The sequence below is a fragment of the Vipera berus genome (genome assembly GCF_964194415.1).
Source record: "Vipera berus genome assembly, chromosome: 4".
Lineage (NCBI taxonomy): Eukaryota > Metazoa > Chordata > Lepidosauria > Squamata > Viperidae > Vipera > Vipera berus.
Genome location: NC_138206.1, coordinates 122,546,815 through 122,563,642, shown reverse-complemented (window position 1 = coordinate 122,563,642; position 16,828 = coordinate 122,546,815). Strand labels below are relative to the sequence as shown.

The 16,828-nt window shown below is 48.3% G+C and overlaps 1 protein-coding gene across 1 annotated transcript; it reads right to left on the bottom strand.

Annotated features, from left to right (window-relative positions):
• Positions 1–410: 410 nt before the first annotated feature.
• Positions 411–15,468, bottom strand: TACC3 (transforming acidic coiled-coil containing protein 3). Its single transcript, XM_081326414.1, has 16 exons — positions 15,364–15,468; positions 12,300–12,462; positions 11,460–11,590; positions 10,036–10,761; positions 8,887–8,971; positions 8,317–8,482; positions 7,242–7,288; positions 7,033–7,163; positions 5,510–5,600; positions 4,851–4,997; positions 4,077–4,153; positions 3,533–3,576; positions 2,790–2,950; positions 1,904–2,010; positions 1,684–1,804; positions 411–914 (listed from the first exon to the last, which is right to left on the bottom strand). The coding sequence occupies exons 2-16, from the start codon at positions 12,459–12,461 to the stop codon at positions 846–848; spliced, it is 2,265 nt and encodes a 754-aa protein (XP_081182540.1). The 5' UTR covers position 12,462; positions 15,364–15,468; the 3' UTR covers positions 411–845.
• Between the last annotated feature and the right edge of the window lie 1,360 nt (positions 15,469–16,828).

Sequence of the window (16,828 nt, the reverse complement as noted above, 5' to 3'; positions counted from 1 at the left end):
GCCATTTCCTTCATCTACCGGTAAGTTGCCACAGGTTTGGGAGGGAGGATTTCTACTAGTCAAAACATTTTACTGTCCTGTGGGAACCAAGGTCATTTCTGTCCGTTAGACGGAGGGGGGCGGGGCTGGAGCATTTAGTTAGAAAGCCCACCAAACTCTTCTATTGGGGAACGTAGCTGATTGCATAGCGCTGGGGTGGGGAGTTCAACTTTGTAATATTGTCTCTTTGAAGGGACCTCAGACTTGGTTTCACTTTTGACCGAGCTGATACTTTGTAACCAATAAACATGTTCTTTGAGGAGATCACAAGCCTCCGAGTTCTGCTTTATTTGTCTTTGTCTACTGGAACCATGACGTAGGAATGATATTCAGCAGGCAGATAAAAATTGAGTTTTCTACTTGCATTAAATAGATACAATTTATTCATTTAGTTATAAAATATACAGCTTTATTTTAAAAACCAAAAAAGAGAGCGCTAAATGGCTCAACTAGAGACAGAATATTTTGCAGTTTCAACTTCTGCATGACAGTTAAGGATCAATTTCATAACATCAGAAGCAGAAGTCAAAAAAAATATAAGGAAGCAATAAAGGAGTTCAAGAATTCAGAAAATATCCTATCAAATATCAGTAGCTTAAAGACTGCAGAATAAATACAAAAATACACCAAAATCATTTTTACGCCTCTTCAACTGCTTTTTAGAAACAGCAACTGGGAGTAAACAGGAACTATTACATGTCATACAACATTAGTCAGGCTAGTGATACTAAAGCATAGAAAAACACTGAATAAATAATCGACCCCAAAATTGGAGAAGAGGAACAAAATGGGAGGAATGAAGAGATCTAGCACATTTTTTCCATCTTAGAGATCAGCTCCTCACAGATTTTTGTGAGTTCCTTATTTTCTTTTATCTGTTAAAGAAACGAGAATACTGTAAAGCATCATATGGTAAATGCTGCATAAATACAATTTAGGAAGAACTCATCACTACCATAAATACATTTATATTAACAGAGTTCTCCTTCATAGGAACATCTCTCTCTCTCCCCGTACGTGCATCTGTGGTGCTCAAGAGAGGTCTTTCTGGACCCTCCTCTCCCGTGGGTCTCTCCTCCGGATTCTAGAAATCCCACAGAGCATCTGGAGCCTGCTTGCCTCCAAAAGCCACACAAGAGGACTGTTGTGGGTAGCTCGCCACAAAACCCACTCTCACAACCAGGGAGAGGGGGCGGGAGGGGGGGAAAGAGGCCAAAGGAACGCAAGAGGGAATGAGACAAATCCAGCACCCCAAGGTCATTGGCAGGGAAAGTCCGAGGTGGAAAGACCGGTTCCCCAAAAACAAAGCGATTGGCTAGAGTAATGGACAGCGGGAGGACAAATGGAGAAGGGAAAGTGTTCCCGTGCTGTTTGCCTGTGTGCGAAACCGCTTGGAACGGCCGTTTCCGCTTCTGCACCCCCAGGGCATCTTCAGTGAGAGGTTGCGCTCATGGCCAAAAGATGCCCCGGCCGTTTCCTTTGCTGGCTTAGCCAGTGGGGCGGTTGCGGCAAGCACACTCGGGCCATGCCAGCAAAAAGGGCACGCTGTGTCCCCTGGGCCATACACCCGCCATTAGTGAAAGAAAGAAAGAAAAAGAAGAGCGTGGAAGAGCGTCTGGTCTTCTCGCCAGGAGCCGGACTGACCTTTTGCTCGATGCTGCTCTCCAGCGACTGGATCTTCATCTGTTCTTTGCGCAGGTTGGCATCGAGCGCAGCCACCTCCGACTGGGCTTTGCTTCTCACCTGGGCGATCTCCTCGTTTGCTCTGCGTGCAAGAAAAACGGCCCCATGGAAGGCTTTCTTCCCCCCCTCCCCAACTTGAAAGCAGCCTCAGCCCGTGGGGGGACCCTGACGCCCCACTCACTGGTCTATCTTTTCCTCCGCGTGAGCCTTCAGGGCTTGGTACCTCTGCTCCTCCTTCTTGATTCTTTCTAGGCAGTCCTCCACGCATTTCTTCAGAGTTTCTTCATTCTAGAGGAGGAGAACAGAAGTCCTCTGACTTCCCACCTTCCCTGCCCGTTTGCTTCTCTGACACAAAACCCAGGAAAACAATCCGCTTCCGAGTGGGAAGATGATACGCTTGTTCTTTTGGAGGAAAGATCAGTTTGAGCCCTTACATTCTGGCTCTACTCGTAAGTGCTTAAATTTCAAAATATAAAATAGAAGGTCCTTTCACCATTGCTAAACTACTGGTAATTAGATTCTTATGTGGATATTTAGAGTAGCATCTTTGGAGGCAAAAACTTTCTTTAGGCAAAACTGTTTTTCTCCAGTAGAGCAAACACAGGTAGCTGATCAGATGCAGAAACTGGAGTTTAAGATAAATGTTGGCTTAGTGATGCCATTCTCTTCTGACCAATTAGTGTAATTAACCAGGAGACAATACTGTTTCCATATGTACAGAAAGCAAACTCCTCTTTGAGAAAACAGAAACGGCACCCTCCGAGCAAAAATAATCAGCATAAAGAGTTATTAACAGCATTTAAAAAGGAACACAGCAAAGTGTTTTTGGGATCGATTTGCACTCCTTCAAAAACTCCAAATGTTTGAAAGATTTGTCACAACTGTAATTATTTATGCTGTATTAGCAATACAGGCACCTCTGTGCCGATTACAAAGATGCTCATTCAAGAAAAGGACCTCCAAAGCTCCAAGCCTTCAAGCCAAACGCTTCTCACGGGGGTGGGTGTGTGTGGGGGGAACGTGTCTTGTCCAGTTGGGAGAAGAGCAGCTGGGAAAACAACGCTCACCTTTTGAAATCCTTCGATGGCCTCCTTTTGCTTTGTGAACCGGTTGAAGAACTCAGCGAAAGACGTTTCCAAGGCGTTCAGGTCAGAAACGGCTTGCTGTTTTTCATCCAAGGCTTTCTGAACTTCTTTCCTGGCAAGCTCCTTCTGCCTCCGATAGTCCTCTACGGAAATACGTGGGCACAACGTGCTAGGATGGCGGTCCCCAAACTCTTGCAAACCAGCAGGCCGCACAAGCAGCGGGCAAGCGGACGAAGCTTTATCTGTACGTGCGTGGGATCTAGGTTCCGCGTGAAACCATTCCCCCCCCCCAAAATGGAAATATTGTCTTCCAGAAAACCGGTCCCTGGTGCCAGAAAGGTTGGGGACCGCCGTTCTAGGAGATGTGGAAAAAGCCAGGAAGGGGATCCCCGAAACCAAGACTCTACCTATTCAGTTATTGACCTTAAAATCTAGAAATTTTGGGGAGGAGGATCTATCCCGGGGTCTGCGAACCTGAAGCCCTCCCAGCGTCACTGAATTATGTCCCCAGCGTTCCTCAGCCCTGATCGTAATGACTTGGCGCTGCAAGGTGTGTAGCGTCACAACGCCTTCAACTGGCCATCTATTCCGTTTCCTAGTCAGCTGCAGATAAAGTAGCTTCGTGCATTCAGGTCTTGGACACAGAAAGCCAAGTCCAGAGGCAATTGTGGGGCACAGCTTCTCCCTCAGAAATAAATATTTACAAGCATGCAATCTGGACCTACCCGTCACATGTACCAGGATGTCCTCAAACTCGGCAACAATTTTTCTGAAAACAAAAGAGGAAAATTGTTTTAACCTGCCATCGGGACATTGATCGAATCTCGCACAGCTGAACAAATGCCTTTACTCTCCGAAGAGAGGGCTTCCTTTAACTTCCAGGCCCTACTGTTAAAAACTGGGCGACGGAGATCGATTCAAGGGAAGCTAAAAGAAGAACCACGTTTGCCCTCTCCAGAACAAAAGCTGCACAAAAGAGACAATTTGCAAAATGGACAGAGGAGAGGCATCGACAGCCTCGTCCATTAGCGGGATAATCCACGGCACACGGGTGAGAGACGGAAAGCAAAGTCAGGGGGGGTTAAGGCACCAGACTAGAAACTGGGAGGTGGTGAGGTCTAGTTTCACCTTAGGCGTGAAAGCCGGCTGGGTGATTTCAGGCCAATCACCAGGAAACTGGGAGTTCTAGTCCTGCCTTAAGGCACAAAAGCCCATCATCTCTTGCCACATCATTACGGAGCGAATGTAACGTTTCCCGCTTCTACCTACTCCATTTCTTTCTTCTCCGCATAAATCTGGTCCCACTTCTTCTTCAATTCCAAGGCTTCCTGGTGCTTTTCTTGTACCTGAAACAGCAAAATCCCCCCAGCCCTTAGCAAGAAGAGGGGTGTTTTCAGATTTAGCGCAGAATGAAACAAACCTAGCTAAGCCCTAGGACTGCAGCCTCGAGACGTGCTTTTGTCACGGAAATTCTGCTGGGGAAACTTGATAAAACCGCCACGATATCAAAATCTACAAGACCCTGGAGTATATAAACGAGGGGGGGGGAATGGCAGCCATCGAATCGGGTGGCTTTGCAAAATGAGTAAGTGGAAGATGTTCTTTTCTCTTCTGTGTTTCCAGAAGAGTCCAGAACTTAGAGCAATGCCGCCTCCCAGACAACGACAGAAGTGCGGGCATTTAACTGGAGCGGGCAATCCGTTTTCCCACTGGGACTGTTGTGGTGGGCCAAATCAACAGGGCCATTGCTGCTGCTGTGGCCCCCACCAAGGGCTGGGGCAGGGACAGCCAAAGGGGGCGGGGGCTGGAATGCCCAGGCCTGCTCTAAAGCAGGGGAAGCACATGCTAAAGCTCTAAAGCACATGCTGGCTGGGGAATTCTGGGAGTTGAAGTCCACGCGTCTTAAAGTGGCAACGTTTGGAGACCCCTGGCCTAAAGGATGTCCCCACCGAATGAACAGTATGCAGGTCAGAAAATAGAGCATTATTTTTGGGTAGAACGAGCACAGAGAGAGGTGTGACATAAAGGGTGAAGTTCTCTGACCTTGGCAGTGAGGCTCTGGATAGTAGCATCCCTCTCCAGCAGGGCCTTCCGCAAGACATCTTCTGTGTCGGCGGCTGCTTCGGAAGGCTGGGCCCAGGAGAAGGAGGGCGCCTCCCGACTGGCGGAGAGCTGGGCCGGCGTCTTGGCCTATGTCAAGCAACAGAGCGCATGTCTCATTGAGGACACCTGCGGGGTAGGACTCGAGAAAAGCTGGTTTGCTCGATGGCATACGGGGAGCCCTCCGCTTACGACGGCTCACTTAGTGACCGTTGCAAGTCACAACGGCACTGGGAAAAAACTGACCGATGACCTTGCAGCATCCCCTTCACTGCCGACTTATCTTTAAGACGACTGCGGAGCCCCGCAATCCCCTTTTGCGACCTTCCGCAGGGATTCCCTTAACCAATGTGGCAAGAGAGGTCGCAAAACGGGGCAAAGAGGAACGTTGAGCTGAGGACAACCTACAGTAACTGCAGTTCCTTACATCTTCATGCTTGGGAACAGTGGCTTGGTTGCCCTAGCAGATCTAAAGGTGCTCCTGGCATCTTCCGTGGCCTGAAAAGGGAAGCCTGCAGGCCCAAACTTCATTTGTCAGCGATGGCTTGTCCTTTTAAATTTGCCTTGGCTTCCATTTTCGCAAACAAAGCACGAAAACTTACCAGATCTGGAAAAATTTGGAAGTCGAGGTCCACCAGCTTTTCCTCCTGTCCAGGGGCTTTGGCTTCAGGGGAGGCAGTCTTGGTGGAAGTCCTGCTTAGAAAGAAAGAAGGACAGAACTGTCCTAGATCAGGCCTTTTTTCTTACCCGTTAGATTTAAAGTCCCATCACCTGCCTGTCTTCAGCTTGGCTCAGAGGTTAAACGGTTCAAAAGAAACAAACCCAGGGCAAGCCAACGGCACCCTGTTTCTTTATACTGCCAAGGTTTTATAATCACATCAGTGGGGGCAAGTTCATTTTAGAATAGAATAGAGCTGGAAGGGACCTTCTAGTCCAGCCCCCAGCTCAAGCAGGAAAACCTACGCCATCTCAGACATGGGACGGTCTAGCCTCTTCTGAAAAACCTCCAGGGACGGAGCGCCCACGATTTCTGGAGGCAAAGCTGTTCCACTGTACCAGTTTGAAGGGGGAGCCGACTTAAAAGGGCCACTTCTGACCGCTTCTGTCAACTTCTCTCCTTAAACCTTCAATGCCACAGGCGGAAAACCTAACCAGAGTGCAGGGATGCCAGAAATGGAAAAACGACAGTGCACACGACAGGTAATCCTGCACTTAAATCATAACGTAGCCCGGAATTTCTTTTCTAAGTCATGATGGCCTTAAATTGGGGTAACCACCCAATCCTATGACCTTTTCGGCAGCGGTCATTAAATGAGTCAACGTATAGCAACGGGTGTATGAGTTGTCCATAATTCTTCTGCATTCTCTCCCTCGTGCACCTGGCCTTCGTCACGCTGGGCGGTGCTCTGTGGCCGAGATCGGGAAGCCAGCCAGCCAGCCAGACTGGTTTTAATACCTGGGCTCGTAACCCTCACTGGTGTGGCTGAGCCTGGCATCCAACTTGCTGGTGTGGCTGCCGTTGAGCCACTGCAGGGGCTGCAGAGCAAAGCAGCTCAAGGGCCGATGACCGGAGGGTGGCAGCCGGAGCTCCCCACTTAGTTCCCCTTAATTTCCGTTGATTTTTGCCACCGTGTGCTCTAGATGTCCAGGTAGTCCCCTGACTCGGAATAGCTCATTTAGTGACCATTCAAAGTCACAACGGCATTGAAAAAGGTGACCCAGGACCGTCTTTCACACTTACGACCCTTGCAGCATCCCTGTGGTCCCCAGTATCAGAATTCAAACTCTTGGCGACCGACTCACATTGACTGACGGTCGCAGTGTCCCTGGGTCACGCGATCCCCTTTTGCGACCTCCTGACAAGCACAGCCAATAAGGAAGCCAGATTCACTTAAGAACCGTGCTACTGACTCGACAAAGGCAATGGCTCACTCAAGGACTGTGGCGAGAAAAGTTGCAAAATGGGGGCAAAACTCTACTTCACACACGTTTCCCTGAGCAACGTAGGTTTGGGGCTCGAGAGTTCCTGTACCTCCCAGGCGGCTTTGAAATGTAAACGCGGCGTTTAAAGCCGTCTGCAGGAGCTTCTAACCCCCCCCCCTCTGCAAAAGGCAGGGATACCTACAGGTTTTGTAGCGCTGCAGCCCCCGGAAAAGTTCCTCCGTCAGGACTGGGGCCTTTTTCCTTCGGGCTTTCACTGAGCAGAGGATCAAACTTCAAGTACAGGGACTGTTTTCTCCAAGCAGATTCCTTCAGCTGGAAGGAAGGAAGGCAGGCAGGCAGGCGTTGGCGAAGCCTCTTTTGTGCGGTCCCCTCACCCGTAACCTTACTTACCGAGGTCATTCCAAACTGCTCTAGGTAGTCTATTTGTGCTCCGAGAACTAGAAAGGAGGAGAAGACGCAAATAGCAATCACAAATTCATCGCAAAAGGAGTTACTGCTTTCAGAGTCCAACAAAAGGAAACCGTAACCCTGCAACGAACAGCCGGCCTTCCTCCGTCTTCCACTCCTTTCGCCAGCCGGCTGCTTTGCCAAAGCTTCCAACAAAAATAAAATAAAATAACTGATGCTAAAATAATTGCTAAGGTGGATTAAGGTGGTCCGTGTGCCTGGATCTGCGTGGAAGGATTCACGCCTTGTCGAGGCAACGTGCAGCCACCGCTCCTTCTCTCAACGAAGGAACTGCCCTTTCAGCCCAGTGAAACTGCCTGGAGTGATCGGTGCGGCTCTTATGTTTTTTCCTTCTCTGTTTCGAAACGGCGGGTTTATTTATTTATTTATTGGGACTTATATGCTGCCCTCTCTCCCGAAGGACTCAGGGTGGCTAACAACAATAATACAACGATACAAAAGTTAAAAAGAATTAAATTAACAGCCCCAATTAAAATTGAAGTTAAAAATTAAACAACATTTTAAAAATCCCTGTCGTCAGTCCAGGTCAGCCTGATGGAAAAGAAGTGTTTTAAGGCTGTGGCGAAAGGACCGGAGATCCGGGGCCATCCGGAGCTCAGGGGGAAGTTGGTTCCACAGGGCTGGCGGTTCCACAGAGAAGGCTCTCCCCCTGGGGGTCGCCAGCCGACATTGTCTAGCCGACGGCACCCTGAGGAGGCCCTCCCTGTGCGAGCGCACCGGGCGATGGGAGGCGTTCCCGGCAGCAGACGGTCCTGCAAGTATCCCGGGACGAAGCCATGTAGGGCTTTAAAGGTAAGTACCAGCACCTTGAATCTCACCCGGAGGACAACCGGTAATAAACCTTCTGGTTTATTAGCCAGGTTACTATTATCTACAAGGTCTCAGGGTGCTCTGTATAAATGTTCCAAGCTTCTTTTAGACACGACGCACAAAAAACCGACAGGGGCAGGTGACTTGTCACTGAAGTTTGCTCATGCTGACTTGGACTCAGAGCTACCTTCCAGGGGTGATCTGAATTCTTCATTTTCTGTAAATGTCAGGTCACTTTCGCTCTCCGTTTCTGCCCTTCCCCCGGGCACCAGATGATCGCCTGCAGGCAGCTGCCCGTTCAGAGACCCGCTTCCTTGGTCCAAGGCCTCGGATAAGGGGGCTTCAGTCTTCACCTAAGCAAAGAATATTGGGGTTGGGAGTGGGGAGAAACAGGTTCAGCAGGCAGGGCATTTAGTTCGAATCGCACGCATGGCTAGACTTCTCCCTTTCCTTCCTCCGAGCAGGGCGGCTAGTACAATGGCCGGTTATTTCCCTGCAGGGGAAAGCCGTGGCCAGCAGATTTTCCCACCAGAGGTCTCGCCCTGCTGGTCTCCTTTTGCTAATCCCAGAGACCGGCCCCGGCTTTCCCTGAAATCGGCCAGAGAAGCAGACTCAAACCCCGCTTTGCTGTGGAGAACGTGTCACGTAACCTGAATCGGACGGACCGTTTTGCTGGGAGCCCAGGGCGGAGGTGGCGCTCTCTGCCAGGCCCTCTCTCGGCATAAACACAATTAGGAACTTGGGGATAATACAATACCAGGGTCTCCTCTGAAGGTTCGGCTCCAGCATCGTTTTGGGCCACAGTCTGGCTGTTAGTTAAATTCCGATCATCAGTCTCTTTCCTATACAACGCAGAGGGCTGATATCAGAACAGCTGAGAGCAACGGCGCCTGATATTTTATTCCGTTTCTCTAGCTGCCTAACTCAACCGAGGGACTCTAGGCGGCTCACAGCTCTTTTCGGCTTTTTAAGTAAGTCATCTGCAATTCAACACCTCTGTTGTTCTCCAGCTTTTTTCTCTGTATCGTGCTGCTATTTACAATGTGAGGTTTGGGGGGGAAATGTTGCTTTTTCAGCTCTCTGGTGGTACAAATTCCCAGCATGCCCCTAAGGCTCAGGATCAGTTTCAAGTATTCTGAGCTCAAATATGTCAGAGCATTTTATTCAAATAAAGCCTCTGATCAATTTTTTTTCTTCCAAAAAATTAGATAGCAGGCAGCAACATCATCACTAGCACTGATGGGGTTACCTAGTTTGGCTAATGAAACGTCTGCAAGAAAATAAGCAAGCTCAGAGAGCGCCAAGGACCCCTCAGGCAATGCTCTGAAAGTACTATCAATTGATCTACTTTTGTGGTGATGAAATACAAACAAGGGAGCAGAGGCTTAATTATTTCCCGTGGTAGAACACACAAAAAATATCCTAGTTTGTATTCAGTCAGAATTCAAACTAATCAAAATGCTTCAACAGACTAAAATTTTCTGTGTGGAGATGTTTCTTTTCCAGCTCAAAAAAATAAAAAGTGGTTTGTAATATTGATAAAACAGGTTTATTCCTAAAACTGGATGAAATCTATTCATAAGGAAGTTAAGCAAAACTTTAGGCTGGCTAAAAGAACTGGTTATTGAGCTAAGTTCAATACATCCCAGAACAATTGACTAGATGCACTACATTTCATTTGCACCCACGTGTAAATTTCTGGCCTTCACGGACTACAGATTTCCCACCAATACACACTACGGTGTTTCTCAACCGTGGCAACTTTGAAGATGGGCAGACTTCAGCTCCCAGAATTCCTCAGCTGGCATGTTGAAGATCACCCATTTAAAGCTGTCAAGGTTGAGTCACACTGGCCTGCTAGATTTCAAGGGGAAGATTTCTCCAGATGCAGTCACAGAACACTCACCGGCTGCTGTGGATTAATTCCAGAGTCTCAAGCGTCTCCGGCCCTTTCTCTTCCTGCGTTTGCAGAGCGTCTGCTTCATCTTTCGGGACATCAGATTTCTCTGTCCCCGGAGAACAACATTCGGGGGCTGGAATGTTGGCCTCACATCCCAAAGTGCCCAAGTCAGAATTAAAGTCAATGAAGTCAGAGAGTTTGGAGGCACAGCTTTTACTCATTTCAGTGCTAGTCTCATCCTTTTCAATGTTCTTTATTTCGCCACCGTTTAAATTTTCAAAGCTGCCTAATTTTTGAACGTGCTGCAGGCGAGAATGTTCCAAGTACAATATCGGTAGGGGCTCAGGGTTGCAAGTTCTGCTAGAAACAAGGTTTGGGGCACGGCGGCCACTTAGAACTGGCTCGGGGACATCGTCGTTGTGCAGTGATGAGTCCAGGGAGAAAGGATTCCTGGTTGTGCAGCCCGCCCCCTCGGATGGAGAGTTTTCAGGAACACTCTGAGGGAAGGAAACCGAAGCACGGGAAATTTCAGCTCCAGTAAAATCACCCAGAAGGGAGAGTTTCTGGCCATTAGAGAATTTCAGGAGGCTGCCTGAGCAATTAAATGGCTCAAGGTCACTGGCAGGAGACGGGAAGGTCAGACTGCCCAAGAGATTAGGAATCAGGAGCTCTCCTTCTGTTTGCGCTTTCTTTTTCCCTGAAGTAACCGCTGGGCTCACTGTGGGTTGACTCCTGCTGGAAAGAGAGATGGCATTCATTTTAGAGGACACTGAAATTGAATGAAAGGCTGCTGCCTGGCACTCAGGGAGACCAAGGAGAAGAGGCTGTAATTCATGGGGCCCGTGGTTCACTGACCAGGACATCTGCCTCCCACTTCTGAGTCTGTCGTGAAACAGTCTTTTTGTTCCCTTGGATGTTTTGGTTATACTCTTTGGAACGCCTATAGCTGATCTAAACTCAGTGGGAATAATTTGGAAATAAATATTGAATGAAGCACCTGCAAGAAAACAATCAACCTCATAGAGCAGTAGACTTCAGCTCCTAGAATACTGAGAGTTAAAATCCAGAAATTATGCCATTTCTGAATCTGGTGCAGTTTTCAAAACAGGATCATCATATTTCCACCCCCCGCCCAATGTAGCCCATTAAAGAGAAGTCGAGAAGCATCAAAATGTTTGACCGCTGAAGTTCCAGACGAAGGCAACCATCCTTTCCAGATCCAAAGGCAAAGAAGAGTCACCAGCGCAAGGCCCCATTTCTCTGCATAAGCTTCCAAGGGATAAAAGTGCCCATTTCTACAGGAAAGAATCTCTTCCTTGCTTGCAAGGATGAAAGCTGCAAGGGAATGGCCTGCTTTTGGAACAAAAGGCCGCCTTGCCACTTTACTGGTCTAAATTCTCCAAACACACATTAAAGAAGTGACCACTCACGGAGCAGCGGACGTAGTCGAGAGAAGATTGTCCGTAATCTCTGCTATTAGAGAAATTTCAGGGCTTTTCTTTTTATCTTGAGTCAGGATCTTGCGAGTCTGAGGATCCCGCAGTGGCGTTTGGAAAGTTACCTGCAAAGGGGGGGGGGGGGTGAAAGACCTTGATCAGAACGCCAGGGAAAAAACTTACAACTGCAAATGTATTAATATGCCGCTATTCCATTGCTAACAGAGACACAAAAAACAGGAGGCAAAAAATAGTTCTGTTAAAAGTTCCAGCAATTAAAAAACAATTCAGAAAGCTTAGAAAAAAAACAGAGCTAAAGTAAAAACTAGCAACAAATAAATATCTGCATCCCTAGGTCTTCTACAGAGTGCAGCGGCTGTGCTAGCACAACAGTTAGAGCCAGTCGGCCTAATGACTAAGGCACCAGGCTAGAAAGTGGGAGTCCGTGAGTTTAAGTCCCGTGTGAGGCATGAAAGCAAGCTGGGTGATTTGGGGCCGATCCCTCTCTCATCAGCCCAACCCATCTCAAGGTTGCTGTGTGGAAAATAGGAGGAGGGCGTGTCAGAGATGTTTACCGTCTATTTGTAAAAACAATAAAAGTGGGATACAAAGAAACAAAAGTAATAAAAAAACGTGCTGAAATACAAACTATCCAAGCCTCCTTGCGTCTAAACTGGTGTCTTTTGCAAACCCCAGCTAGCGAGTTCTTCCAAAGTCATCCTCGGCTGAATCTTCTGGGCTACGGTGTTCTGTCCCCTGGACTTCGAAACCAACAGTGCCTTTTCCCCCTACCGCCTCTGGCATAAAATGGCTGTGCTAGACATCGGCGCGTACCTTCATAGGCTTCACTATTCCCCTTGGTGGCACATTTTCTTTCTGCGATAGCCGAAGGATGGAAGTCCTGCTCGTGGTCTCTGCAGGTGTCAAAGGCATTGCGTGGTTTTCGGCTGCTATGTCGTCACCGACATTTTCTCCATTTAAAGACTGCAGACTCATCCTAAAAGGGAAAGCATTATCTGGGAATTTTGCTTCGAGATAGCAGATGGATTCCAGATCCCCAAACTCATAATTCTGTCCAGGGTGGCAGCACCGGAATGCATCAACTCCCGAAGATAGCTTCCTCACTCCTTTCCATTAAGTCACCGCTGGCAGCAGCTTCAAAACCGAACTCAAGAGTAGGAATGAAAAACCCGCATCCCCTCTCGATTTGCAAAAATGACAGCATTAAATAAGCTTCCCCCATCAGCGGCCACGACAGCGCAATTCAGCAAAGGCTCCATACTTCTTTAAAACACAAAACTGAAAATAACTAATTCTAGCTTGGCCCAGACCATTTTCCTAAGCGTATTCTCTTGGAGAATACACTCTGTGGTCAGGAAGAAAATTACTTGCAACAATACTCCCTTTTTACCACCCTGTAATCCAGGGATCTTCAAACTTGGCCCTTTTGTGACTTGTGGACTTCAACTCCCAGAATCCCTCAGCCAGGCAGAGGAATTCTGGGAGTTGAAGTCCACAAGTCATAAAAGGGCCACGTTTGAAGACCCCTGCTGTAATCCCTTAATTTGAGATAACAATTTTCACAATTATAAATTTAGCACTGAAGTTACCTACGGTAGTTTGAGTAATGAAACGCCTGCAACAAAACAAGCAAGCTCAGAGAGCACCAAGGACCCCTATATAAGTTCATAAATATATAAATTACATTAATAAATTATGAATATATTTATAAATAATTTGCAGTTTTCTCTCTGGCACGAAGTAGTGATCCTTTAAAGCACTACAAACATTCACCTCAGGAACAGGGCTGTAAAGGTAGTCCTCGACTTACGGCCGCAATTGAGCCCAAAATTTCCGTTGCTAAGTGAGACATTTGCGAAGTGATTTTTTTGGCCCCGTTTTATGACCTTTCTTGCCACAGTTGTTAAGTGAATCACAGCAACTGATAAATGAGTCACTCGGTCGGTAAGTGAATCCGGCTTCCCCCACTGACTTTGCTTGACCGTCATCCATGTTGAAGTGTAAATCTGAATTTATTTATTTATTTATTTATTTATTTATTTATTTATTTATTTATTTAATTATTGGGACTTATATGCCGCCCTATCTCCCGAAGGACTCAGGGCGGCTAACAACAATAACATACAATAATACAGAAGTTAAAATAAAATTAAATTAATGGCCCCTGTAGAATAAAATAAAATTGAAATAAGTTAAAAATTTATTATTTATTTATTTATTAATGGGATTTATATCCTGCCCTATCTCGCGAAGGACTCAGTTAAAATTACAGTTAAAAATTAAAAACATAATTAAAATCCCTGTCAGTCCAGGTCAGCCAGGTGGAAAAGGAGTGTTTTGAGGCCGCGGCAAAAGGACCGGAGATCCGGGGCCATCCAGAGCTCAGGGGGGAGCTGGTTCCACAGGGCCGGCGCTCCCACAGAGAAGGCCCTCCCCCTGGGGGTCGCCAGCCGACATTGTCTAGCCCAGGGGTAGGTAACCTCGGCTCTTTTATGACTCGTGGACTTCAACTCCCAGAATTCCTGAGCCAGCCATGCTGGCTCAGGAATTCTGGGAGTTGAAGTCCAAAAGTCATGAAGGGGCCATAGTTACCCCACGCTGGCTCTGGAATTCTGGGAGTTGAAGTCCAAAAGTCATGAAGGGGCCATAGTTCCCCCACGCTGGCTCTGGAATTCTGGGAGTTGAAGTCCAAAAGTCATGAAGGGGCCATAGTTCCCCCATGCTGGCTCTGGAATTCTGGGAGTTGAAGTCCAAAAGTCATGAAGGGACCATAGTTCCCCCACGCTGGCTGAGGAATTCTGGGAGTTGAAGTCCAAAAGTCATGAAGGGACCATAGTTCCCCCATGCTGGCTCTGGAATTCTGGGAGTTGAAGTCCAAAAGTCATGAAGGGACCATAGTTCCCCCATGCTGGCTCTGGAATTCTGGGAGTTGAAGTCCAAAAGTCATGAAGGGACCATAGTTCCCCCATGCTGGCTCTGGAATTCTGGGAGTTGAAGTCCAAAAGTCATGAAGGGACCATAGTTCCCCCATGCTGGCTCTGGAATTCTGGGAGTTGAAGTCCAAAAGTCATGAAGGGACCATAGTTCCCCCATGCTGGCTCTGGAATTCTGGGAGTTGAAGTCCAAAAGTCATGAAGGGACCATAGTTCCCCCATGCTGGCTCTGGAATTCTGGGAGTTGAAGTCCAAAAGTCATGAAGGGACCATAGTTCCCCCATGCTGGCTCTGGAATTCTGGGAGTTGAAGTCCAAAAGTCATGAAGGGGCCATAGTTCCCCCACGGTGGCTCTGGAATTCTGGGAGTTGAAGTCCACCAGTCATAAAAGAGCCGAGGTTGCCTACCCCTGGGCTAGCCGACGGCACCCTGAGGAGGCCCTCCCTGTGCGAGCGCACCGGGCGATGGGAAGTCGTTCCCGGCAGCAGACGGTCCTGCAAGTACCCCAGGCGTAAGCCATGGAGGGCTTTAACGGTAAGTACCAGTAAATTTAAATTTACCAGTAAATCACGTGACCCTGGGGATGCCGCAACGGTCGCAGGCGTGAAAAACGCCCACCAGCCCCTTTTTCCCCAGTGCCCTTGTCACTTCAAACGGTCACTAAACAGACCGTTGTAAGTCGAGGAGGCCCGCGTTTCTAAGCCATTTGCACAACGGGCTCGGGCAGGCGGCGGCCTCCTCGCTGCCCTATTCAGGAGGGCAAAGATTCACGCAGAGGTTCCCACCACCCGCCGCCTTCCCAAGGGCCCGGTCCCGTTTGCTAGGAGCCGGCGGAACGGACGCGGGACAGACAGCCGGGGTCAAGGGCTGCCTCCACACGACCCCCGCTCGACCCGCCAGCCCCGTTTCCGCCGTTTGCACGAGACGCCGCGCCGCAAACTCACCTCAGGAACCGGGCTCGGAGCCCCCACCACCACTCAGCCGGGAGCGAGGACGCGGAGACGGAATCCCAGCCGAGGAAGGGGTTAAAGACGCGGGAGTCAGCGCAGACCCTTCGCCGCCCTCCGAAAGCCGCTGCACGAGCCGGCCCCTCAACGGCAGCTCCCTTTTCAAATTTGAACGACGCCGCTTCTCCGCCAATGGCGAGCCTGGAACCGGCTGACGTCACGGACGAGTCGCCGGGGCGGAGCCGCTCTGGCGCCCGCACATGCGCTAGCCGACGCCCGCGGAAAACCTCCCGGAGGAAGGAGGAGCCTTGCCAGAGAGGCGTGGCCCGTCGGAAGCAGCGGCCGACAATTGAACAGCTGCTTTGATGTTGCGCGCTTGGCCAGATCAGAGGTTAAAACGCTGGCTTGTTAATTGGTTTTTATTTATTACGTTATAACTCGAAAGCCTCTCATCTTGCAGGGGAGATGGGTAGGCTTAAAAATTTGAATGAACAAATAAATTGATGTAAGCAGGCAAATTAATGCAGGGCATTTTTTTTAGCTAGAACAAAACTTTGAGGAGTAAGAACTCTCCAACATTTAATCGAAGCTCTAGAATTGTAAATGTCGAAATAAAGATTGCAAAAATTTTCTTTTGAAAAAGAAGAAATTAGGACTGTGATATTCAGTGATTTATAATCTTTTAAGTAGTTCATATTATTGTAGTTCATAGAGCCTTGGTGGAGCAGTGGGCTAATGCCTCCTTAAGTAACACCAGCTGCCTGCAATTAGTGCAGGTTCGCATCTCACCAGGCTCAAGGTTGACTCAGCCTTCCATCCTTCCGAGGTAGGTAAAATGAGGACCCAGATTGTTGGGGGCAATAAGCTGACTTTGTAATAATGCCGCTTGGGGGGGGGGAAAGCCCTAATAAGCAGGCATATACATAGAATGAAGGCTACTGCTAAGCACATTGATTTGTGCTTAAATTGTAAGCTGCCCTGAGTCTTCGGAGAAGGGCGGGATATAAATGGGATTAAAAATAAAAAAAATAAGCTCTACTATCATGGCACAATAAAACAATAATAGTGTTTGTTGTTGTTAGCTGTGAAGTCGTGTCTGACCCATCGCGACCCCATGGACCACGTTCCTCCAGGCCTTCCTGTCCTCTACCATCCTCTGGAGTCCCTTTAAGCTCACGCCTCCTGCTTCAGTGACTCCATCCAGCCACCTCATTCTCTGTCGTCCCCTTCTTCTCTTGCCCTCAACCTTTCCCGGCATTAGGCTCTTCTCCAGTGAGTCCTTCCTTCTCATTAGGTTGCCAAAGTATTTGGGCTTCAACTTCAGATAATAGTGTTAGTTAGACACAATAAAACAGTATGTGATAGTACTTTACCATATTGTATAGGATTTACACTAGGATAATAGATGAACCTCAGCCTAAATCTTTATGGAGATTCTCATTCATCCAGGCCATGGTTGTCC

Bases quoted from the DNA above. Each gene is read 5' to 3' on its own strand.
- TACC3 (XM_081326414.1), bottom strand. From the start codon at position 12,461: ATGAGTCTGCAGTCTTTAAATGGAGAAAATGTCGGTGACGACATAGCA. The intron at 2,951-3,532 runs GTAGGTCCAGAT...GTATTTCCGTAG, and splicing joins CATCCTGGTACATGTGACGG to AGGACTATCGGAGGCAGAAG. The intron at 1,805-1,903 runs GTGAGTGGGGCG...TCTTGCACGCAG, and splicing joins GCGGAGGAAAAGATAGACCA to AGCAAACGAGGAGATCGCCC.